Source organism: Ipomoea triloba, chromosome 12 (genome assembly GCF_003576645.1).
Source record: "Ipomoea triloba cultivar NCNSP0323 chromosome 12, ASM357664v1".
NCBI lineage: Eukaryota > Viridiplantae > Streptophyta > Magnoliopsida > Solanales > Convolvulaceae > Ipomoea > Ipomoea triloba.
In genome coordinates this window covers 10,512,115-10,536,990 of record NC_044927.1, presented here as the reverse complement: position 1 = coordinate 10,536,990, position 24,876 = coordinate 10,512,115, and the positions used below count along the sequence as shown (strand labels likewise).

The following is a 24,876-nucleotide window of genomic DNA, read 5'->3' as shown; positions in this document are numbered from 1 at the left end:
TCCAGTTTAGGTCTATGATTGTTGAAAATAAAGTAATCACCCCGTAATCAATACACACACACACACACCATATATTATATATTTATAATATTTATAAATATTTTTATTTCAAATTATATTTATATATTTAATACTTAAACTTTTTTATTTTTATTTTTTCAAATTGAAAGGAAACTATTCATATTTTAGTAACCAAAATCAAATTTTATGGGTTTTGTTTTCAACCCTAAACCTAAACCACCAGGTTTAAATTCGATTACAACAATAGATTATTTGATCCGAACCAAATTATAGTCCTATCTATGCACAAATTATAGTTTCATATAAGAACAAATCCAAGAAGAATATAAATTAATGATCTTGGTCTAGACTAAACCTAAACAAGAATTGGAGAACCCCATTATATATATGGGTCTAGCATGAGATATGATTATCTCAAAAATTTCAAATAAAGTTATATCATAGGTTATTAAAAATTCATATTTTTGAACGTAATGTAACAATTTATAATCCAACTTTTGCTTCTTGTTTTCACTTTTCCTTTAGGTGGTGAATGAAAATTATTGACGCATTACTTTAATTGTTAAATATATATAGATGGACGAAAACTTATTTTTCAGTACAAAATAAAAGAATTTTATGTAACTTTTGGTAGACGAAAATGCCTCTTATTATTGGATTTGTCCTATGCTTCAATCAATTTCTTAAAACCACAGATACAATTTCTCTTGAAACTCAAAAGTACTTTGAATAGTTCTTCTATTTGCAGGTTAGATTAATATCTTAAGTTTATATTTTATACTTTATACCTCCTTATGTAGTAAAATTATTCTAGATGGTTGATTGCATGTTGTCTTTTAGAGTTATGTTCAAGTCTTATAGATGTCTTTTTTCAAAGGACTATGAACCAAGATTTAAGCATGACATATTTTTGCATATAGAGCTCTTCGTAGATTAGCTGATGTTCATTGCAATTGTATTAGTCCTTGTGTTTTCATTACAAAACATAATTTCTATACAAAGCTCTATTTACTTCCTTGTTAGTCATAGAACGGGGCTTAGTAGGGTAGCCTTTGAGCTTGAATTACTTGGTTATACAATTGCCTTATAATATTGTATTCACAAAGGACTCCACTTTTAATCTAAGGTACATAGTATTTTTATTTCTTGTTAACAACCCCCATCCTCGATTGGAAATGTCTAATTTGGGATTGAAATGACCTTGTTGATATATGCATAGGACAATTTCAAGAAAAATAAAAAGCATCAAAGAATAGTTTTAGCTATCCATCAAAGAATAGCACATCTTATACTATTTTGCTCCAAACTTCCTTCTTCCTTTAGCCCAATAACTTCCCATTATTCTTAATGGGCCAACACCTCACCCATAAAGATGGACACCCCGGTTGGGCCAAGACTTTCCCAATAAAATGGATCCCGGGGTCCCATGTCTGTATCATAAGTCCCCCACTTTCTTTGGTGATCTTTGACAAGTAAAGAAAGTATATACACCCTCGAACTATCTACGTGCCATGATCCCCTCGACTCCTATTCTGAAAGCTCTTCATCTCTTCTGGAAAGCTTAGTGCGCGGTCCTTACAGCCTTTCCTACATGCTGTTCGCTAGGATGACTCTACTCTGGCACGTACCCTATAAGAGAAAGAGAGAGATGCTCGCCACCTTCCCCTCGAGCGGGCTTGTTGAGATGCCATAATGCGAGGGGTAACTTAGCGGTCCACCGAGTTGCGGAATATGTCGACTACTAAGTCGTAGAATTTAAACTCATCGCCTACTGCGAAGCGGGATAAGATATATTGACCGCGTTGACCTCTTATAAGAGGGGCAATAATAAGTTGAATGCTTAGTAGCGGGATAGTGCATGTCGACCGCTGAGGAGCGAGATAGATATTCATTGACCGTAGCAAAGCGAGATAAGAAACGTCGATCGTTGATAAGTGGGATAATAATATGTCGACCACTGTGAAGCGGGATAGATACATGTCGATCACTGAGAAGTGGGATAGATATATGCCGACTGCTGAGAAGCGGGATAGATAATAAGTCGATCGTTGCAGGCCTAGGTGGAAACGTATACATCCCCAACTCAAGGATCGGGCTGCGGGCTGCTTGCTACCTCATGCTGCACACACAAATTTTTTTTTTCTGTCGATGCACACTAAGTTGGGTACCTTTCCCTACATGCCTATGTGGAGATATGTATTTGCCAGGATTAGGGATCGCTTCCCCTTAGCCCGGAAATACATATAAGTGTGTGGGCTGCCTAGTGCCTCATGTTAGCACCACACACTTTTCTCTCTCTCTCTCTCTTTTTTTTTTTTTGACAATGCACGCTGGGTTGCGTATCTTTCCCTACATGTCCAGGTGGAGATATGCATTTGCCAGGTTTAGGGATCCCCTTAGCCCGAAAATACATATAAGTGTGTGGGCTGCCTGCTGCCTCATTCTAGCACCACACACTTTTTTCCTTTTTTTTTTAACATTGCATGTTGGGTTGCGTACCTTTTCCTACATGCCCAAGTGGAGATAGGTATTTGCCGGGTTTATGGATCGTGTCCTGTTGGGCCGGGTGAAGATGCCTACGGTCCGCCTATATAGCGATCCCCTTACGAAGTGCGGGAGCGAGCCCGTTCTTTTTTTTTTCTCTCCCTTCTCTCTATATATTTTTGTTTCTCTTGGGCCGCCTAACATGTGTTGCGGGCCCAGCACTCCACAGGCTACCTATCCAGCCTGCGAGCTCATTTCAATGCTATTGTTTATTGTCACGTATCATGTATAGACCGTAGAGCTTCCAACTCGCGCTGGGACCACTTATACTATATATAGGTCCACTATCGCGTCCGTTTTTTTGGTAACTTGCTTAGCCTGCAACCCCAACAAAAAATATACTACCTCCGTCCCATTTTATGTGTCTAGTTCGATTAACGAGGCTTGACTAAAGTTATTTTTAATCCAATTTTTCATAATATTAAGTTTAGTATTAGTATACAAAATTTATTAGAAACTACACTAAAAGTAATATTAAACACAAAAAATCAAATTTAAAAATCATTAAAAAATACTAAAGAAAATAAACAAAGAAGAAAAAGTTGGTTAAACCAATGAATAGTAAGTAGGACAGATAAAATGGGACAGAGGGAGTACATTAATATTTTTTTTTCTCACGTAGAAATATTTTTCTTACCTCCCTAGGCGATTTGTAAGCCCACCAAGGTGCTGTTATTCGGTCTAGGGTCGCCTACCTAGACTGCTGGCCCTTAATCGTCGAGGAACGAAGAATGGTCGATACTCTCATTGATGGGCTACTCATGAACGGGTTTAGCCTCCCTCCATGATGGGTTCCCTCATTTCGTCCCTAGTTGAGGCATCGGGCCCCTTGCACTAAGGCCCTTCCTTGGCGGTTCCTTTCCTTCCAGCTTGTGAAGTGTTGAGTTGGGTAAGGGATGATTTGCTAGAGTGTATGGGGTCAATTGTCGACTATCAAGCCAGGCAGGGCTGTGCCACTTTTTGCTAATGGGCAGCCCACTCGCTGATAGACGCCAAAAGTTCCTAACTATTTAGGATTAATTAAGGAAGATTATTGCCAAACGAATGCTTTAAGGACTCAATCTATGTATTTTTATGCTATTATGCTAACAATTGCAAAAGAGCTTTGCGTGGTATGTTTTCACAGGATTAGAGATTTAAGTTAACCAAGGAAGACATGATCGACAAAAGAGGAACAAACCCGAACTTGGGGCATGCAAAGACCAACCCGAAGACAGCAAAGGAGACGCGAACAAGGAATTCCCCGTCCACACCCCCATTCACGTGTGTGGCCTGCGTGGACGGATTCCAGTACGCATCCACGCATTCCCACACGCGTGTAGGTCACGTGGACCAGCACCAGAACCCTGCGCGAAGTTTTAGTATAAAAGGAACATTTCAGCTTGGAGTATGGAGACTTTGGATAATTTTCCATTTCTCACTTTTATGTTAGGGTTAGATAGGATTGGTAGGAGGAAGAAGAGGACTTCTTGGAGAGAAGAATCTTGGATCCTTATTGCTTGCAATTCACCTTGGGTATACTCTTTCTTTGTTATTATTGGATTTCTCTTTGAATTTCTCTCTTGAATCTTTACTTGTCCCAAAGTTTATTACTTTCTACTTTGCTTTTGTGAATATATCCTACTCTTTGAAAGATATGATGTTGATGAGGCCTTTGAAGGGCTAGATTTTAGGATAGGGGTTAGGAAGGATGAAGATTTTGTGTTCATGATCTAAAATGTTGAATGAGTTTTGATTTCTTTGGGGTTATTGAAATTGTGTGTATGTTATGGACGTTCTTGTTGGATCGAGGGCCCCGATCCCTTCAAGGATCTAGGATCATCCCTTTGGCGAGATATCACAAAGGGATGAGAGCCCACTGGTCACATCTCCCGCCCTCAATCTGAGAAGATGAGATCCGGAGGGACTTCATAGGCAAGGTGTTTGATAATATTCCCCAACCGACTGAGGATTGGGAGCTTGAGTGTGACGCCACTCAGGAATGTGTTCTGAGCTCCTTCAATCAAATCCCAAGGAAAACCAAATCTCCCCCGTGTGAAATGAGGCAAACCCCATGAGATTCTAGCCTCCATCCGCCTTTCTTTCATAGTAATTACTTAGTGAGTTTATTACCAGAATGGTCCCTCGACTATTGTGAAATTACCAATTTGGTCCTCGACAATTTTTCGTGCCCAATTAAGTCCCTCGACTTTGAAAATTTTAACCAATTTGGTCCTCCATTTATTTTGCCGTTAAAATTGGGACCAAATTGGTATTTTACTATAGTCAAGGGACCAAATTGGTAATTTTTCTATAGTCAAGGGACCAAATTGGTAGTTAATTTTTCACTAAAATGGTCCCTTGACTATAGCAAATTTACCAATTTGGTACCTTAACTATAGCAAAATTATCAATTTGGTCCCGATTTTAACGGCAAAAGTAATAGAGGATCAAATTGGTTAAAATTTTCAAAGTCGAGGGACTTAATTGGACACGAAAAATTGTCGAGGACCAAATTGGTAATTTCGCAATAGTCGAGGGACCATTTCGGTAATAAACTCTTACTTAGTTTACCCAACCTTGCACTCGTGATATTATGTTTTACCCCATTCTATATCATTTTCTATTGCGTTGCCTAAACAATGAAAGATAGAAGGCTTGTGCTCTCCAATTTGCCATCCTTAAGAGACACAACACTCGGGGAGTCTTGACTCTTCGTTTTACCACATTCCACTACACATTCACTCACCCTTAAAATTACACCTTCAAAATGACGCCGTTGCCGGGGATGGCAAACGGTGTAGTTTAAAGTTTTACTATCTTGAATTGTTTAAACAACTTATTTGATTTGTTTACCTTTACTTTTTGTTTTATTATTCCCTCCACTTTCACACCTATCCACACACCACTTGAGCTAAATCGTGTAAGGAGCTACCTCTTGTGCTCCGATTATTTGTTTGAAACATTTGATTGTAGGTTCTCTGTTATCCAAACATGGATCCACCTTCATCTGACGAGCAAGCCTACCATTATCATTCAACTTATGAAAGAGATCCCTACTATCAACCACCACATCAACCGTATCCACCTCCACAATACTATCACCATTACCCTTTTCCTTACCCACCCCCTTTTCATTATCCTATACATCCACCACCGTCCTATTACCATGAACAAGCTTATGCAACCCATCATTACCTACCACCAAGATATCCTACCCACGAGATACCTCCAAATTACCCTCCAATGCACCCCGACGAGCCAACAAACCAAAATTCTGAAAATTTCCCGCACAGTAGCCCGTTCACGCAAACCACACGCGTGAAGGAGGCGTGGATGAATTCCAGTAGCCATCCACGCCATACCTACACACATGATGTCAACGTGGATGGAGCTGAGAATGATTTTCATCCCTCCACTTCTCCGGACCAACCTCTTTCACCTAAAAATGATCAAAACACTCTTGAACAACGCATAAATGACTTTATAAGCGAGATGAGGGAAGAGAATGCCAAACTTAAAGAGACCATTACCAAGGAAATGCTTGGAGAGATTCAGAAACTTCGCCACGAGACACTCTCACTACTTCAGACTGTTGAAAGTACTCTCACCAAAATCATGGAGATGATCCAAGTGCAAGGAGAGACGAACGTGGACACTGTCACATTAAGGAGCGAGAGAGCACTTCCCGAAGCTATTATACCACCCCCCTCAAACTGTTCAAACTGAAGAACCAAGAAAGGAAAATGATGAGACTTCCAAAGTAATGCAAGAGGAACGAGAGAATGAAAAAGAAACCGGAAAGGAAGAAGCGCAGAAGCGACCCTCTCAGAAAGGAAAAGAGATTATGCAAGAGCCACCACCTATACCGAAAGCAAAACTTCCATTTTCGCTGAAATTTTGCACTGACATCGACAATGCAAAGTACGACAACTTTTTACAAATGCTACGCCAGCTGCATATTGACATGCCGTTTATTGACGCCCTAGGAGAAATGCCAAGGTATGCTAAATTCCTTAAAGATCTTTTATCTAACAAGAAAAAGTTAGTCGAATCGGCTATGGTAGTACTAGGAGAAGAATGCTCCGCTATATTACACAAGAGTGTACCCCGAAAGTTAAAAGATCCGAGAAGCTTCACCATTCCGTGTAATATAGGAAGAACATCTATCAACAGAGCCTTAGCTGACTTAGAAGCTAGTATTAATTTGATGCCCTTTGTGTTATACCGAAAATTGAACCTTGGAACTCTTAAATCGACACGCATGTGCATTCAGCTAGCGGATAAATCTACCAAATACCCTAGAGGTATTGTGGAAGACGTGTTGGTTAGAGGTATTTAAATTTATATTAAAATTTAAATATTCTCTATGGATCAAGTCACTTTTTAGACTCAAAAGCTCTGATACGAAATGAAATTTCACTAATCCAAATATCCTATAAAGTCTGATAGGGTTTATGCCTTATCTATACTAAGATTATCTTTTATGAACCTTGGTTGATATATCGCTCAGATTATGCAACAGATATATAGAAATAAATGCGGAATATAAATGTAGAAACTAAACTGACACACGATATTGTTTACCTAGTTCGATACAACAATATCTACGTTTGGAAGAAAACCATTAGTGTGTACAATCCACTATACTCAACACCCAAAGTACAGAAGGTAAGAGAAACGTTCTAATCCAAGTGATCCCTCACAAGGTATCTACCCGACTGACTTAGGGCTACAGTAGATTGCCGAGGCTGGAGATCCATGTGTCAGAAGTCAAATGAAGTCCCCTTCTTCGAGAGCTACTCTGTCGTTATCCATCTTGCTGACTCACTCTACACTGCACCACAGCTGCATGGCCTTTTCGTCCACAGATTAAACATCAATTATTTACCTTTTCAAGTTCAACAACTTAAATTTCCAGAACTTGTTTTTCTTGAGAAGACGAAGTAGTCAAAGTTGATCTTTCAGAGCTGCAGGGGAGATATATGGTTTTCTTTTCAAGTCCAAACTCAATAATCTCTTGTATGTCATTCTTGAACCATCTACCATCTTTTAAATAATACTCTGACCTAGGCAACACGATAATCCTTAGTATTTGAATCCTTATATATAATTACCGTGATACTCTTTGAGGTGTCCAGATGATAGGGACTTTCTTGTAATCACACCTCTTTCCAACGGATACATCCCGGATGCTTTGGCGTAGAGTCTGATCAATCAGGTCTCCACTCTTAACATTGACAAACACTAGACTTAACCTTAACTAATTTGCCATAATAAAACAACTAATTACATCAGTGGGGTTTAGACTTAAGATACTAACACTTACTTTAAAATGGTATTGTACAACAACTTAGTTGTCTTGGGACACTTTAACAAAATGGGGTTGTCGAACACAAGCATCACTATCTCCTTAATGCAACACGTGCTTTGCGCTTCTAAGCGAGCCTAACCCTTAAATTTTGGGGTGATTATGTTTTAATCGCTACTTACATTATCAACCGTACCCCTACCCCAAACTTACAAAATAAAACTCCATTTGAAATTCTTTTTGGTTGTTCCATTGATTTTACTACCTTACGTACTTTTGGTTGTCTGTGTTATGCCTCTACCATACAATATCATCCTAATAAGTTCAACCCTAGGGCCAAGCGTTGCATTTTTCTTGGCTATCCTCCATGTCAAAAAGCTTACATGTTATATGATACGATCTTGACTCTCAGAAAATTTTGGTAAGCTGCGATGTTGTCTGTTATGAAACTATTTTTCCTTTTAAGAATGATCTAACTTTATCTTATCAATCAACACTCACCCCTATATTGCCATTACACATACTAATACGAACCTGGTTGACCCGATCTTCTCTTCATACTCTATTTAAAAGAATATTTTAGAACCATTTATTATGCTAGGTGAAATATGATTAAAAGGTTAATTTAGGTTGTGTAAAGACTTGTTTTTGTGGTTTTTGAATTGATTCTCGCCTCACACCCGGTTATAGAGCGATATGAGAATGGTTTGACGTCACCAGTCACTACAAGAAAAATCGCGATTCGCGGTTTAATAAAAAAAAAAAACAAAACAAAAACAACGCAGTTTTAGTAGTAAAAATAAAAATAATATTGCGATGAAATAAATTCCGTCATTATTTCCGTCGCAATATTTATTCATTTTCAAATAAATTGCTACATTTAGCAACGGAAAAATTCCGTCGTCATTTCCGTCGCCATTTCGCGATGGAACTAAAATTGGTTGCATATTCGGTCCCGAGTTTTTTGCCGTCAATTTTTCGCGGGTTTTATTTTTTATTTGCGCCAAAATTTGCGACATAATTATTTTCCGTCGCGATTCCGTCGTTAATTTGCAACAGAATTTAATTCTGTCGCTATATTGCGACGAAATTATTTCCGTCACGAATCGCAATTTTTCTTTTAGTAAGTGGGGTTTCACACTTGATAAGTCTGGAATTCCATGAATCACTCATGACCAAACTCTCTTGAGCTCGAGAAAACTATCTCAGTTTTCGTTCTTAAAAATTTATCTCGAATCAATTTTATTCATAATGTGTCTCCCTATTTATAGTTGTAGAGTTTTAGTACTGTAGGACTATAATCTCCAAGATAACTAAAAGCCCAACAAACTACAAATAGATAAATACAAAATTAATCTTAACAAACTAAGATAAATACAAATAATAAAATAAGCCTAACAAACTAAATCTAAAATAATTTTTAAAATAGTTATCCTAATTATAATTATTCTAATTAAATAATAACTAATTCTAAAATAATCTAACGGTCAATTATTGATTTCTATGGTCGCAACACATACTATCTATTGAAACATACAATACCCCAATTACCACACTTCTTCCTGAAAACCCCATACCACCCATTGAAGCACACGGTACACCAACTACTTCCCTTATTCCTAAGATTCGTGACCCCACCCTACACATACCTACCTCTCTAGAAAATCCTCCACTTGAGGTTAATCTCCGAATGCTTAACCCACCCATCCCCTCACAAGCGCAACATATCCTACAACGATCTCAAAGGCAACGAATGCTTCCTAGTTACCTCTTTGACTACCAATGCAACATGCCCACATCTACAAAATATCCCATCTCCAACTTTCTCAACTTTAAACCATACACCCACAACCATATTTGCTTCATAAACAACATTTCTTCTCAAAGAACGACATATATACTAGAGGTGACAAGCACATGTATTTGAAATTTCTGTCTGTTAAGGAAGAGTTACAAAATCCGAGAGTATCAATACTGCATATTGGCACCAATCTCATGATTGCGGATCCGTTGACTAAGGGATTGGCACCCAAAACCTTCATTGGCCATGTTGAAAAGATGGGCATAATGACCAAGTCCTTGTATAACGGTTAATTTTGTCATACATGTATAGACTTATGTTTAATTGGCACATCGAGTTGTTAATACTCTTAGATATCTATTCAGGTTTGATTTTGTTATAGTTGATGCTGATCACTTTTATTTATGCATAATTTAGTAGTGATAACATTTATCTTATTTAAGACATAAGGAATAAGGTTCTTTCGAATTTTACTTTATTATATTCGAATTTTGTTAACTGTGATACATGGAAGGGACCGGGACGTTATGTTAGGCTTGTAACCTCCATGATTCGGTTAGTAAAGTTCGGTGAGGTTGTGAGCTTTATGTTTTCATGTTAAGTGAGATCAAATTAATGTTGAAAAATGTAAAGTCACACTTATATGAATCAAGTGGAGATGGCTATAACTTAAATGCAGACGCACAATAAACATTTGATCGCATGTTAACCAAATCAATCAACCAAACAATGTTCATAATTATAGATATTTAATTAAAACATAAAAAAAGGCAAAGCTTATAACTTGATTCCATTGGAGACGTAATCTCGAAATGGAATGGAACGAATAATAGTGACTTCCCGCAAAAAGAAGCGAAGTCATTTTCTAAGAAAATGATGGTATTTTCCTTTGACCGAACATTCATTTTTCTTTGACTCACATTTTTCACTCTTTATCAAACACTGGAAGCCCAGAAAATGATTTCCAGAAATCATTTTCTGGTTTTCCAAACATACCCTAAATATAAGGCTAAGATTGGTTCTTAGTTTCGGACCATTTACACCCATTACCACTCTTAGTTTTTCATCAATTTGCACGCGGTCTACACTATCATGCACAACACGATGACCTCGATGCAAATTCTAACCACTTACACCCCTTACAACTCTTATTTTTCCATCAGTTTGCAAACAGTCTACATGCGCATGGACACACCACCCTCAATCAAAGTTTATTTGTACACAGTGGGAACAAAAAAAAAAAAAAAGTTAAAGACACCAAGACGTCAATGCAAATTCGGACCACTTACACCCCTACCACTCTTATTTTTCCATCAATTTACACACGCTCTACAGTCTACACTATCATGCGCACACACCATGATCTCAATGCAAATTCTAACCACTTACACCCCTTAACACTCTTATTTTTCCATTTGTTCGCAAATGGTATACACTCGAATGCACACACCACCATCAATCAGAGTATTTTTAAACAGAAAAAAAAGCTAGTACAATCGTACCTGCGTTCTCAATCGGAGATGGTACTCCATTGTTACCATGGTCTTGGCGTTTCCAAAGGATGTCTGATTAGAATATCAAATATTACCACTTTTACGTTAAGTTCTATCCTACAAATATGGGCATAATATTAATTACAATTTAAACCGTATAAAAAATATTGCCTACATTACTAATTTACCCCTTCTCCTTCTTTAAATAAATTTTAACCAATATTAGTTATTTAATCATGGTCATTCAAAAATAATAGATGGATGCACAAAATCTGATATCACGATCTCACCTAAACAAGTTATCTCATTGAAACCTTCTCATATATATATATACATATATATATATATATATATATATATATATATATATATATATATATATATATAACCAAATTCATTTGTTTAAAAGAAATAAATAAATCAAGTAATCAAATACACCATTCTTCCTTTATTAACTCATTTTCTTTGTCAAGATTTCAAAATTTCAACAACGGATCAAAGGTATTCGGTATCTTCTAATTTAAGTTCAAAAATTTCTAAACATAGACTCTATGCTAAAAAATGCTACCGACTCTATTACATTGTAGTATCTGTTCATCTATACTTTGTCAACCTATTGCAGTTAGCGCAAAGAGTCAACAACGCCTTCACTAAGGCTCGATCTCATGACCTTTTATATGGGAGAGTCACTCCATGCCATCTTATTTTCCTTTTATTCACAAACCGTATACACTAGAATGGCGAAATTTTTCTCCACAAAAAGCGCTCACTTGCCACTTAGGATTAACTTGCAACTCTTATTATTTGATAAAAGAGGGACATTTTTCTCTTTAAGCAGTTAACATGAGATGATGCTAGGAAAGTTACAGCAATGGCTGCGATGGTGAGTGAAGAATCAACTCCACCACTCGGTTTCTGATCTAAACTATTTCTCATATTTGCAAGAATTTCCGCCATGTGCGATTGCCTTCATTCCGCTTTGCTTTCCCATTCGTCTGTAATTTCCACTTGTAATCTAGGGTTTAATGCTCTACCAACACCAAGATTTGTCCCTTTCCTCTGGTATTCAAAAAGCAAGGCGCAGTATGCCAGCGCCCGTCTCAAGCTCAGTTCGAACACTGGTATAAAAGCCAAACTAAATTCGAGCCCCTTAAACTCAGATGAGTATGGATTCTACGGTGAATTTGGGATTAAAGAGGATGCAAGGACTGAAATTCAATGGAATAGAGAACGGAGGGATGAAGATGAAGACGAGAATTTGAGTCCCCGGGATGGGATTGAGGATGGTTATCTTGAATTCCATGGGGAGAATAGTGGAAAAGATGGCTTGGGTCGAGTGAAAGATGAAGAATTGGTGAGAAGTAGAGTGGATTCTGGGGATGTTGATTCCAAGCTAGAGAAGCGAAGCGTGAAAGGCGGGAGGCAAATGATGAGGAGGTCCAGTATGATTGCCAAACAAGTTATCACCATTAATTCTGCTCTCAGCTTGGGATTTGTTTCTCAGCTCTGGGTCGACATTAATTCCGTGAGTTCAATGTTGTCCTCATTTTATCTTTTGATGTGCTGATTTTCTGTAAGTAAAGATAATATACTGATTGCCACTGGTTGAAGACTACCTGCCCTATTCTTTTCTAATTTATGTTTGCCTTGTAAATACTAGCTGTATAGATCTTCTGAATGAAAGTTAGAAACTTTGAACCATGCTGTCATGCAATGAACTTTGAACCCTATTTTTAGGGATACTTGTAGTTGCATAGTGTTATACCCTCTTTGTTGTTATCTTTTCTACAGCGGGTTGTTTTGCTTATTGAAGTGAGGCCAAACTTACTCTCTGGAGAAGTGGAATGGTGTCTTCTGGAGGATGTCAAACAGGTGGGCTTGTCCCCTGTCCTTTTGTCTCTAAGGAGAATAATTCTATCATCAGATTAACTAATTTCTTGAAATTGGCAAGTTTGCATACGTTTTTCAACTAGAAGTATTGTTATTTACATATTATTATGATGCCATACTAGCGCTTAACACAGTGATAATGTGTTTTGTTAAAGGTGGGAGATGTTCTGCTTATCAAGGACGAGTCTGTGCTGGAAAATCAATTCAGACTAGCTGGGCTTGAGACATTGGTAGGTTTAATGATTTGAAAAAAGAGTAATTCTACATGTACTCCCATTTTCTACTCTCATTTCCTACCCCAGTGATGTGTCATGCTTTGTTTGCTTAATAAAAGGGGGTGGGGCATGATTTTTATTCACTCATTTTTCTTCATCCAATAAAATTTGTACACTTGGTGGGAGTTTATACTCCACGGAGTACATCTACCATTTTCCTTGAAAAAATTCAAGCTCATTAGAAGGAAGAACTAAAGTTGTTTAAAGAATATATCATGCTTTGAGAGACTTGTGAACATGCAGCACTATGACACTCAGCTATACAAAATCTTATATTCATACTTCTATGCATTATATTCCCTTTGTAGATTATATGGCTTGGGGATTTTGGATGGAAATGAGGACTATGTAGTTATGCATTAATTAGCATGGTGCATATATACATAATTCAATTTTTATGTTGATCTTGATAAATTTCTGAGAACTTTTGAGCAATTATCCTTAGGCATGCCACTTGATTTCATTTTAATGCATGCTTCATTGTTGCTGTGTTTCTCTTCGCTTTTTGTGTTCAGTGAATTTCATTGCTGAGTGCTCTTTCTTAGGTGGGTTACAATGTTGTAACACGAGGAGGTCGGCAGAATATTGGAAAGGTGAATCTGCAGCTTCATCCTTGACATTTGCGGGAATACACTGAAGAATGTCTTAATGCGATTTATTTCTTTATGGTGGTTGTCCTACACTTTTTTCTGCAGGTGCGTGATTACACTTTTAACATTAACTCTGGGGTCGTGGAGTCACTTGAGCTTGATTCATTAGGAATACCAATGATTCCATCAAGTTTGGTAGGTGAAGTTGTAACTGTATTATTCAAGAATGATTTTTATTAATCCTTCAAACTGAGGTTCCATGCGATGTTTTTAAAATTTGATTTTCCTTTTGAATATATTTCATGATATGTGTTCTCATGTTAGGTTAGCACCTATGGATTATTTGTTGAAGATGTAGTGACTGTTTTATCAGATACCATTGTTGTCAAAGAAGCTGCAGCCTCACGCATACAAAGGCTTACAAAGGTTAGATGTATATTGTGTTTTATTATGAACATTTGTGTACTTAGGGTGTGTTTGATTTGAACATGGGAATTGGAATCGGAATCGGAATGGAATTAAATACTTGTTAATTGGAATGCGTTTTGGTGAATGTCTTTTGCATGTTTGGTAGTAGGGTGGAATTGGAATGATTACCAATATTGATTTTGGTTATGTATGACCCTATAATCGGAATAAAGGTTTTAACAATACCAAAAACAAAAATTAAATGCAATTGATCTTAAGAGTGGCAATGCAGTGAGTAGTTAGTGTGGTGAGGAGAATGAGTGAGGAGGCGACGAAATAAGGAAGGATGGATAAGTCTGAATTAATGGAACGATACATGATTTAAATTAGGTTATGGATTTTTTGTATTTATAGAGATAATCAAATCCTATACCTGATTACCTGTGTTATAAAAAGCTGTCAACCAAACAATGTGTATGACTTTCATTCTCATTCTTTGTATCTAACCCCATGAACCAAACACACCCTTAGGTATCTTGCATTCGACATTTTCCTTTGGTTACTTAATGCATGTGGGCTGTCCTTGAATGCTTCAATAAACACATGAGAATTACATGATGCATTTGTTCTAATTGATGAATATCTATAGTATTGGTTATATATTGAAACATATATCCACTTTGTTCCAGTTTTTCATTTAATCCATCAAAAGAAAATTTTATATTAATCCTGAAAGGTGCTAGTTTTTCGTTTAAATTCATCGAAAGGAAAACATTATGATAATCGAGAAATGCATGCATCTTGATGCGAGTAATTCTTCATAGCTGAATTGTGGTTATATCCAACATCCTTGATAGGGATTATGGAGTGGCCAGTATAGAGGGAACTCTATAGATGAGTTGGAAGATTATGCTGACCTAGAAGAAACACAGCATCCTCAACCCGACAATGGCAAGCGCAGAAGGAGAAATTCCTCTCGCAAAAAATTCAAAGAACGAAACGATGATTGGGAGCATCCTATGGATTTCATATAATATGCTTGAGATTGATGTTTCCTTGCATGCATGCACACACATATAAATAACATTATGTTTGTGCTCGCATCGCTCTCATTTTCCTTCTAATATATTCCCTATTTTGTTTTATTGCATTTTTGGGATAACGAGGGAAACCCGTAGATATTCTTTGTTTTGTTTTACTGCAGCCACTACTCAAAGGTATGCATTGGGTAAACTTCGCCTTGTGACCAGCCGTAAAAGGACCACAAGGAGGTAAATCAGTCTAGGTTGTCTATAGTTGGCCGGTTCAAACCAAAAAGGTTGGGATTCAAACTCTTGATTTTGTGGTTACAAGTTTGCATTCTTGATCAACTTGACTGAGGTTACTCCTATTGTATTTACCTGCACAGTAATGTGTTCTTGAGCTTCTGGTCCCCTATTCTTGCCACAGTTTACTTGTTGAATGGGGATATATACGTCTTTTACATAATGTAACTAGTAAGGATATCTTTCACACCAGAAAGCTGATTGCTTTCCAACAATTCTTGAACATGCACTACAATATACTATACATTTTCTTGATAAAAAATACTCATGTTATAACTTTTTGTCATCTTTTTCATTACTATTACTATAGATATGTATTCTGCCATGTCTTTTTTTTTTTGTTTTTTTTTTTTTTTNTTTTTTTTTTTTTTTCATATTCTTCCATAGTTAATATGAGAATATTTGATGCACCGTTATGTATAAATTCTATACAACAATGGTGTACCAAATGCCCACCACATAATTAAAATAAAAATTAACATTTGACTGAGTTCTTTCTTGCAATTTTTTAAAAAATAATATTGTTTACTTATTTTTAAAATCTCAATAAAAAAAAAAAAAGTAAATTTAGGATGTCCTTATCCCACCCAAATCTTCCCCTTGCTAGATGAGGTGGTACATTGAAAAACAATTTTTTATATGATTACATGGTTAGCAAACTTGCTACTGCAGCAGGAATGTAAAAAAAAAAAAATAGTAAAAGAATTGTAAATCTGGTGATGTGAAATTTTTTAAAATAAGAGTATTGCAGGGATAAGGAGAGCCTTACCATAATACCAATCATTAAAAATGGACATGGCATCATTAGAGTAAAAGGTCCAGTCCTGTCGAGATGAAAGAGTTTGTTGCTATCAAACTTATCAACTAGTTCACTAATGAGAAATTGGTCCACATCCAAGTTGTTTGATAGTTATGCGGTTATGCCGGTCCACATTGCAAAGTGGACTTTAATCAAAATACACAATTTATATATCAAATGTTCACAATTTACACAGAATGTTCATAATTTAAATTTTGAACATTCAATATGTAAATTGTAAACATTTAGTATATAAAATCGTGAATATTCAAATATGTAAATTATGAACATTTAGTATATAAAAATTGTGAACACTTAGATTTAAATTGTGTATTTTTGGATCTAGGCCCAACTTATCCACAAAATAATTTGCCCAAGTTGTTAGATTGGTCACACTAAGAAGATGCAGAAAAAACTAGCTAGAGATGAAAGATTTCAATTCCAGAAAAATAAGTAATGATGGAGATGTGTCAAGCTTCTTGTTTGTAGCATAGCGTTTAATTATAATAATTTGTAAATTATTAAAGTAAATAAATGTTATTATAATAGTTCATAAACTATTAAAATTTAGTAATTTACAAAAAAAAAAAATTGGTAAATATTGACCTTTTTATTTCATCTCGACAAGACTGGAACTTTTAATCTAATGGTGGCGTGTCCATTTTGTTTGATTACTTTTTCGGTAAGTTTACTCTTTTATTAAGTTATAAGATTCTTTATAAGTAAATAGTATACATTATAAAAAATATATATTATTGCAAGAAAGGGGTTGATTAAATGTCAATTTTTATTTTAATGACGCAGCAACATTTGGTGCACCATTGTTGTATAAAATCTATACACTAATGGTGTATCAAATATTTTCTCGTTATAATATATGTAAAGATTAGGTTAGAATAATAAAATAAATTTAATTAGTGTTGGAATTAATATGCACAGGACAGGCTAATTTCCCTTAGCCCACGTTACCTATCTTGCCTAGCCAAGCAAAGGGCCTTCCGCCCATGAAAATGCATGTCCATTCTACTCAAATGAGGAGACATGCGGTCTGCTCCCGCTTCTATGATAAATTATTGTGTTGACTATGGTCCATACAATACTATGTGGATAAGAATAAAAAGTACATTTTTAATATACTAAAAGTACATTATTTGTATATAGAATGTACATTATTTGATAGTATGGTTCACACAATAATGGTTGTGCCTCTCTAGCGAAAATGAAGGCTAGCAACCCTCAAGTATGCCCCCTAGAGAAGACAATCTACACACTGATCCGCACGATTTGCAAATTGGTATATTATTTCCAGGCCCATCACGTGATAGTCCTAACTAACCAGCCTCTCGAGTCGGTTTTGAGAAATCCTGTGTCATCGGGACGAATGGTGAAATGGGTCGTGGAGCTAACCCAGTATAGTTTGGAGTATAAACCCTAGACAACCATCAAGGGGCAGGCCTTAGCTGACTTTATAGTAAAATGCACAACCCAGGATGGGCCGGAATGGAAAGTAGGGGGGCACGACACACCCCGCATGATTGGGAAATGTTTACAGATGGAGCCTCCAGTAAGAAAGGTTGGGGGAGGCATGGTCCTTATATCACCCGAAGGCTTCAAGGTATATTGAGCATTCCGCTTTAACTTCCAATTGTCAAACAACGAGGCAGAGTACAAAGCCCTGATTGGTAGGTTTAAACTCGCGAAAACATTACTAGCGCGCCGTATGAAAATCCGATCCGACTCCCGACTGGTAGTGGGGTAGGTCAACGATCATTTTGAAACCCGTGAAAACATAATGAGACAATACAAAGAAGTAGTACAACAGCTACTCGGGGAGCTGGAGATGTGGGAATTATAGCAAATCTCGAGAACGGAGAATTGGGAGGCCGACCTCTTGTCACGCCTAACCCAGGGTATTGACGCAAATCTGGAATACATTTCCCAGATCACGCAAATCATAGAAGTAAATTGCCAAAGCATCTAGAAAGAGGAGATATTGGCTATCCTCCCCGCACAAGACGAATGGATGCATGAGATCATCTTGTATAAAACCAAGGGCGTCACCCCGAACGATCTGACCTGGGCACGAAAAGTGACAATGATGGCACCATCATACCAAATCCTAAGTGGTGAGCTATTCAAACCCTGTTCGCTCTCGCCTACGGTTGCGAAGCTAGGGTGCCAGTTGAGGTGAGTGTACCATCAGGTAGAGTGATGCAATACAAACCTGAAACAAATGACGAACACTTGAAAGTTGAATCGAACCTATTAGAGGAACGTAAAGAGCAAGCCTACAGGAAACATAACAGAATACCAGAGAGCTACTAAGCGCTACCATGACATCCGAGTATAGCTAAGGACCTTCTAGGTCGGCGACCTGGTGCTCCGTAGAAGAGAAGTCAAACAACCCCTACAAGGCGGAAAGCTGGCCAAGAATTGGGAAGCTCCCTACAGAATAGCTGCGATCCTGCGCGACAACTCTTACAAACTAGAAACAATGCAGGGCTACTCCATCAACCGTCTCTGGAATGCACACCACCTAAAAAGCTTCTTTCAGTGACCCCGAATAAAGTCAAAAACAGAGAAAAAATCCCCACGAGGTAATTAAGCAAATGTATACATATGCATATTCCTTTATTCGCATTGAATAAAAAGATCATTTTCTTGCAACCTTACACGCCATTGTGCGTTTCCACCCGGGCATGCAAGAAAGGTACATAACCCGATGTGCAAATACCAAAAAAAAAAACATATGCAGGGGAGCAAGACTCCCGAGTTTGGAAACCTATACTTCTGCCTTATTTACAGGGTAGCCAATCGATTCACTAATCAACCACAAGTGGACAAGCAAAACAAAGGAAGAAAAGGACGTCCATTTACCAGAAGAAGACAATTATTCGCAATATACGTGAATAGGAGGAGTGAAAACTAATATGTCTAGCAAAATAAGAAAAGCAATATAAAAGATAATTGAGTGACCGGGACAGCTCCTGGCTCACTTAAGATATAGGCGCATCGGACCCATTTGCCGAACTAGATAAGTTGGAGCCTAAAGGGATAGGTATAGCTGCCCAAACTCGAGGGGTCCACGCTATCACCAGCACCTCTACCCCCTGTGCCCTGCTCCGAAAGCTAGTTGGATGGCACTACGACAGAAGTTGTGACCCCAGCTCTAGCCCTCTCCAGAGTGGTCAAATACCCACTATTAGAAGAAAAAACTTGTGTCACGGGAATGGAGGGTTGCTGAAGTAGCAGCACCACAGGTAGTCTCCATCCAGATATGCTAAAGCTAGAAAAGCAGTGGCGCAACTTAGCATATAAAAGCTCCTGCATATGTCGTTGCTCCATGTAGAACGTCGCCTCGCCCTCACGCACAATACGGGCTTGGCTCTCATCTGTATCCCTCAACCACCCAATTATGAGGGATCTGAATACAAAGCGGAACAGTAAACTATTGGTACAGCGTCTCGAACCAACCTGCCATATCGTCGACCATCGACTGACCAGACATATAAGGAGTGGCCAACCATGCCTGTAACAAAGTGGGCATGCGAGTCAGCAACCCGCACAAAGTTAGGGGTCCCACGCCAATCCAAGACAACAATCTGCAAAGCAACAATGTGGTTGATCTCTTGCTGCCTAACTTGAGATTGGAGGGCTTGGTGCTCTTCTTGAAAATGCCCATAGTCCTCGCGTAGAACAATGTAGTCTAAGTGAAACATGTTGTGGGTAGCGTGCAACCTGCTATAGAGCTCCTCGGATTGACTCAAATCATCAGTTAGCGCCAAGCGCGCCTGCTCAGACTCTGCGTACTCCCGGGAAGCCTCTTGTAGTCGATGATGTAGTCCGAGTGCCTCTATGGTCAGCTACCAAAAAACAAAAAACTAGTCGTAGCCGACGGTCAACCAAAACATCCGTGGAGGATACTTACATTCATGTCGTCTCCTGCCAGGTAAGAGTTAAGAGCCTCCATGGGGCTACTATCCATCCAAAATCGGTGCCTAGCAAGTACCATATCTTGCACTCCCTGTTGGGTTAACTCTATATAACTGGGCTTATAAGGCCACAGCGCCGTGGGAGCTGTTGCGTTGGCACCTTGGGCCGCCAAAGGATCATGCGGCTCATACTCGTCATGATTGGAAGAAGGACGCGGTGAAGGCCATCGACCACTAGGTAGCGAAACCCGATCCCCCTTAGACTCGCGGACGGGATCTTCAGCATCCATATCCATTATACTAGACGCCTCTCTATTTATGGTGGGATCTGGTAGGATACCCATATCGTCATCATCTGATGGTGGATTAGAAGCTTCTTGCCCATGGGTACTATACACGCGATACATGTGCGAGGTGCTAATAAGGGGCGCTATAGGCACAACAACATACGCGGTCAGGTAGGCTTTACATACAGTGAGTTATACATGTGTGTACATATTGTCGACCCACGTATGTGCAGATGCTTGGGTATGGAGGCGTGTGTACATAGAGATTAAAAAAAAAACTAGGACCTTGGCCTAGTTACAAGCCTGCGTTCATCAGCTTGCGTGCGTACAACGAAGGTACAAAAAAAAAAAGCCAAAAAAACTTACAGAAAGGCATCCAGGTACTGAGCTGGTGGATATGGATTTTATTGTGGTAACGCCTTTGGTCGTACGGGCTGCCGTCGCATATCTGAGCTCGATGGGTATCTAGGCCGGGATAGGTAAGGGTGTGAAGTGGCTAATATGGGCACACCAAGCATTTGTGAATCCTACTTGTGTAATGCCAGGGGTATACTCTACAAAAAAAAAAAAAAATTTCTCTTTCAAACTCTTCAAGGATAATGGGGGTGTCAGGAAATTGTAACCAAGTATAGGGTATAGGTGCAAGAAAGAGCATGCCTGCCCCACGTGGAATAGATGCAAGAATAATAACAAGGATCGGGGAACTTTAACCTCATGCCATCTAGTTAGAAAGCATGTAAAGAGCCTGTGTACGTTGGGGTTTAGTTAGCATGGCACGGCACTATGAACATTCAAAAATTCAAATACTAAGGGGTAAAGGGGGAATTGTAGACCCACCTGAATCGAGTGAAAGTGTATGACCACTAAGTTGAGGCGGGGGGTGAAGTTGGGGTGGGGGGGGGTGCAGTCATATTATCATTTAAGGGTAGGAATAATGATTTTTACCTCCTCTCTCAACCATACATCCAAAGATACATATTCAGCATTAGACAGTTTAGGTGTAATACTTCTAGCCACAGTAGGATCTAGAAAGCATTAACCAAGGGAAGTCCTAGGGGAATGGATTTTCTCTACTAAATTGACAATAAGGGGTACTGACCTGTGTACGGCGGGGGCGGTTTATGGAGTGACCGTAGCAGCCGACGAAGTAGGGGTGACAAGGGTCCTCTAGGATGAGCCAGTGTGGTCAGGCGGCGATAGTATTGGCGATGGCGGCGAAGGGATTAGCTTGGGTGGTGATGGCAGTAGAGGCGTCGGGAGATGGCGCGAAAAAGAGTGATTGAGCGAACTTCGGGAAACTCAATCTTGCGGCCGAAGGGAGAGAGGCACCGACGGTTTGGGGTGGAGCGTGGACGTGTGCTACAGGGGTGAGAGGTAGCCGTGTGAGGTCGATGGTGGGGGATCGACGACAGCGGTTGGGAGCGTAGCGGAGGCGAGCAGCGGTGGGGTATGCATGGCGGTGATGGTGATGGAGTTTGGGATCACGGGCGTGGTTTGCATGGCTGTGGTGGCAGCGGGATTAGCAGCATTGGACGAGGCATGCATGGTGGCGGCAATGGGGGCTTGGCCGAGATCAAAATCGAGATAAAGAGAGTTGTCGTGGGATGGAGGATTACGGGGGAGTCAAGGTGAGGATCTTGAACGATTTCCATAATCCTATGTTAATAAGGGAGGAGAATTTTAAGGGGAGTTAAGTGAAGAGCGAAAGAGATCAGGGGATTCAGTTAACTAAAGATGGAAAGTTTGACTAGGGCAAGGGATATGGAAGTTGACTGGGCTTGGGCCTATGCCTACTTCTTTTAATCATTAGTCAATGATTAATAGAAGTGTGGCACTTGAGATGGAATATTAGGAGTTGGGCTTCGCCCACTTGACTATTATACGAGGTCCGGGGATTAGACGGTGAGACGTGGCGGCCGAACCGAGTAGATCCCATGGCAGCAAAATCGGGTAGACCCTGTGGCAGCCGAATCGGGTAAACCCCTATGGCGGCCGAACCGAGTAGACCATGTGGCAGCCGAACCGGGCATGGCCTTGTGGCAGCTAAACCGGGTGGGCTGGACTAGCCATGACGGGTGGATCGGGCGCCGACGCGTGGTGGTCGGGTTGGAGGTGGCGGAGTCGCCAACGATAAAGGGGGACAGTGGCAGAGGCCTTAGGCAGGGGTGGTGGGGTAAGGTGGTTAGGCGTGCGTGGCATTAGGGTCGTGCGAGGAGTGCCGAGGTAAGCGAGTACGTGGCGCCTTATACATGCATAGCGGACTGGGGATTGGATGTGTATGAGGCAGAGCGGGGGTAGGGGATAGGGGGTTCTAGTCTATTCAGGACACACAAAAAAAAAAAAAAAACATGAGGACTCCTGTGGTTTAGCGGTCTTAGGTTCGACTCTTGGTATTTTGGTTATTACTTTAGCTTTGGCTTTTTCATATATATATATATATATATATATATATCCATTCATTGGTCCCTTGGGCTGCCATCTTGGGCCATTTATGGGATTCTTGTATATTCTGTTGGGCCCCACGCTCTCAATAATTAAAAAAAAAACATTATTTTTCTAACTTGTTTTATGGTGGACCCGATCCCAAATTAAACTACATGTCCGCTCCTGAGCAAATTCACGCACCAATATATATATATATATATATATATATATATATATATATATAACTGATCAAATGAGGACCTTGTGGACTTATTTGATCCTTTGATTTAAATAATTCAATTGTTGTGATTAATTGTATGCAATAGATTTAATTTTTTGCACTTAGTTGGTTGTGCATTCGTTCTCAATTGGTTGTGCATTCTTTCTTAGTTTGTTGTGCATTCGGTCCTAGTTTGTTGTGCATTCGGTCTTAGTTTGGTGTGCATTCATACTATGATTGTTGTGCATCCATCTCACTCTATTGTGCAGTTGCGTTCATAGCCGTTAGATCATTCCAAATGGATGATCTGAATTAGTCCACAGGGTCTTCACCTAATGATGGATCCTCACTTGATTTGGAACACACACACACACACACACACACACACACACACACAGATATATATATATATATATATATATATATATATATATATATATATATATATATATATATATATATATATATANATAGTAAATTGCACTTTTGGTCCTATGACTATAGGGCTCTTGTTAATTGCAACACTTGACTTTAAAAACTAACAAATTAGTCCACTAACTATGCATTTTTTAACATATTAGGTCCTTCCGGCCAAAGTTGGCCGGAAAAACATAACCCTTTTTAAATATTTTATTTATGAGGGCAAATTGGTCATTTCACTTTATTTCTTCTTCTTCTTCCTTGCAGGTTGCACCTGCTCCATTGTCGCAGCATTTCTCCATTGCTCCATTGCCGCAGCAGTGTTGTAAATCCAAAGACAACACTACTAGATCTCAAATCATCAAACAAGCATTTTCAATGAACTCGACTCCAATAATTTTCCAACTGCAAATATATATATATTTCAATGAACTGAACTCTCCTACGGCGGCGGCGGCGGCACACTCTCCTACGTCGGCGCAGCGGATCTGGACTTGATTCCTTCGAGCATTCACTTGCTCACCTCCTGGAGTAGACTTGGAGGATCTCAATTCCATCTCCGCCGCTCTTTATAATCCCAAGCAGCGCACTGGCACTGTCTCATTGTCGTCCTCGACCGGCGGCGTGCTCCTGCGACTCCTCGAACCAGTCTTTAGTGCGACTTCCGTTTGCCCTGTTTCTATAACCTGCTTGTGCTGGATTGTTTGAGTTAGTTTATGGGGAACTGGGGTAATGAAGTGGGGAATAAATGCGTGGGATTGTTTCCGTCCGACTGCGATTCTCAACCCTAAGAGGCGACCATTGTTTCCGTCCGAAGCTAAGAATGGTTTATATTGTTTCCGGCCAGCAGGGGGCAATGATGAAGAAGAAAGTGACATGAAATGACTTATTTGCCCTCATGATTTAATAATTAAAAATGATTTATGATTTTCCGGCCAAATTTGGCCGGTGATTTGGCCGGAAGGACCTAATCTGTTAAAAAATGCATAGTTAAAGGACTAGTTTGTTAGTTTTTAAAGTCAAGTGTTGCAATTAACAGGACCCCTATAGTCATAGGACCAAAAGTGCAATTTACTATATATATAGATATATATATATATATATATATATATATATATATATATATATATATATATATATATATATATATATATATA

General features: G+C 39.0%; 2 protein-coding genes across 3 annotated transcripts; both read left to right on the top strand.

Moving 5' to 3' along the window:
* The first annotated feature begins 6,310 nt into the window (after positions 1-6,310).
* LOC115999343 lies at positions 6,311-6,886 on the top strand. The gene has a single exon (XM_031239199.1). The coding sequence runs from the start codon at positions 6,311-6,313 to the stop codon at positions 6,884-6,886; it is 576 nt and encodes a 191-aa protein (XP_031095059.1).
* A 5,114-nt stretch (positions 6,887-12,000) lies between these two features.
* Positions 12,001-15,915, top strand: LOC116000531. 2 transcript variants are annotated; one of them, XM_031240620.1, is made up of 7 exons: positions 12,001-12,674; positions 12,941-13,021; positions 13,195-13,269; positions 13,860-13,907; positions 14,010-14,099; positions 14,229-14,330; positions 15,170-15,915. In XM_031240620.1, the coding sequence occupies exons 1-7, from the start codon at positions 12,105-12,107 to the stop codon at positions 15,344-15,346; spliced, it is 1,143 nt and encodes a 380-aa protein (XP_031096480.1). In that variant the 5' UTR covers positions 12,001-12,104; the 3' UTR covers positions 15,347-15,915. The 2 variants fall into 2 exon arrangements, with proteins under 2 accessions (XP_031096480.1, XP_031096481.1); XM_031240621.1 differs by having other exon boundaries at positions 14,278-14,330; positions 15,170-15,312.
* The last annotated feature ends 8,961 nt before the right edge of the window (positions 15,916-24,876 follow it).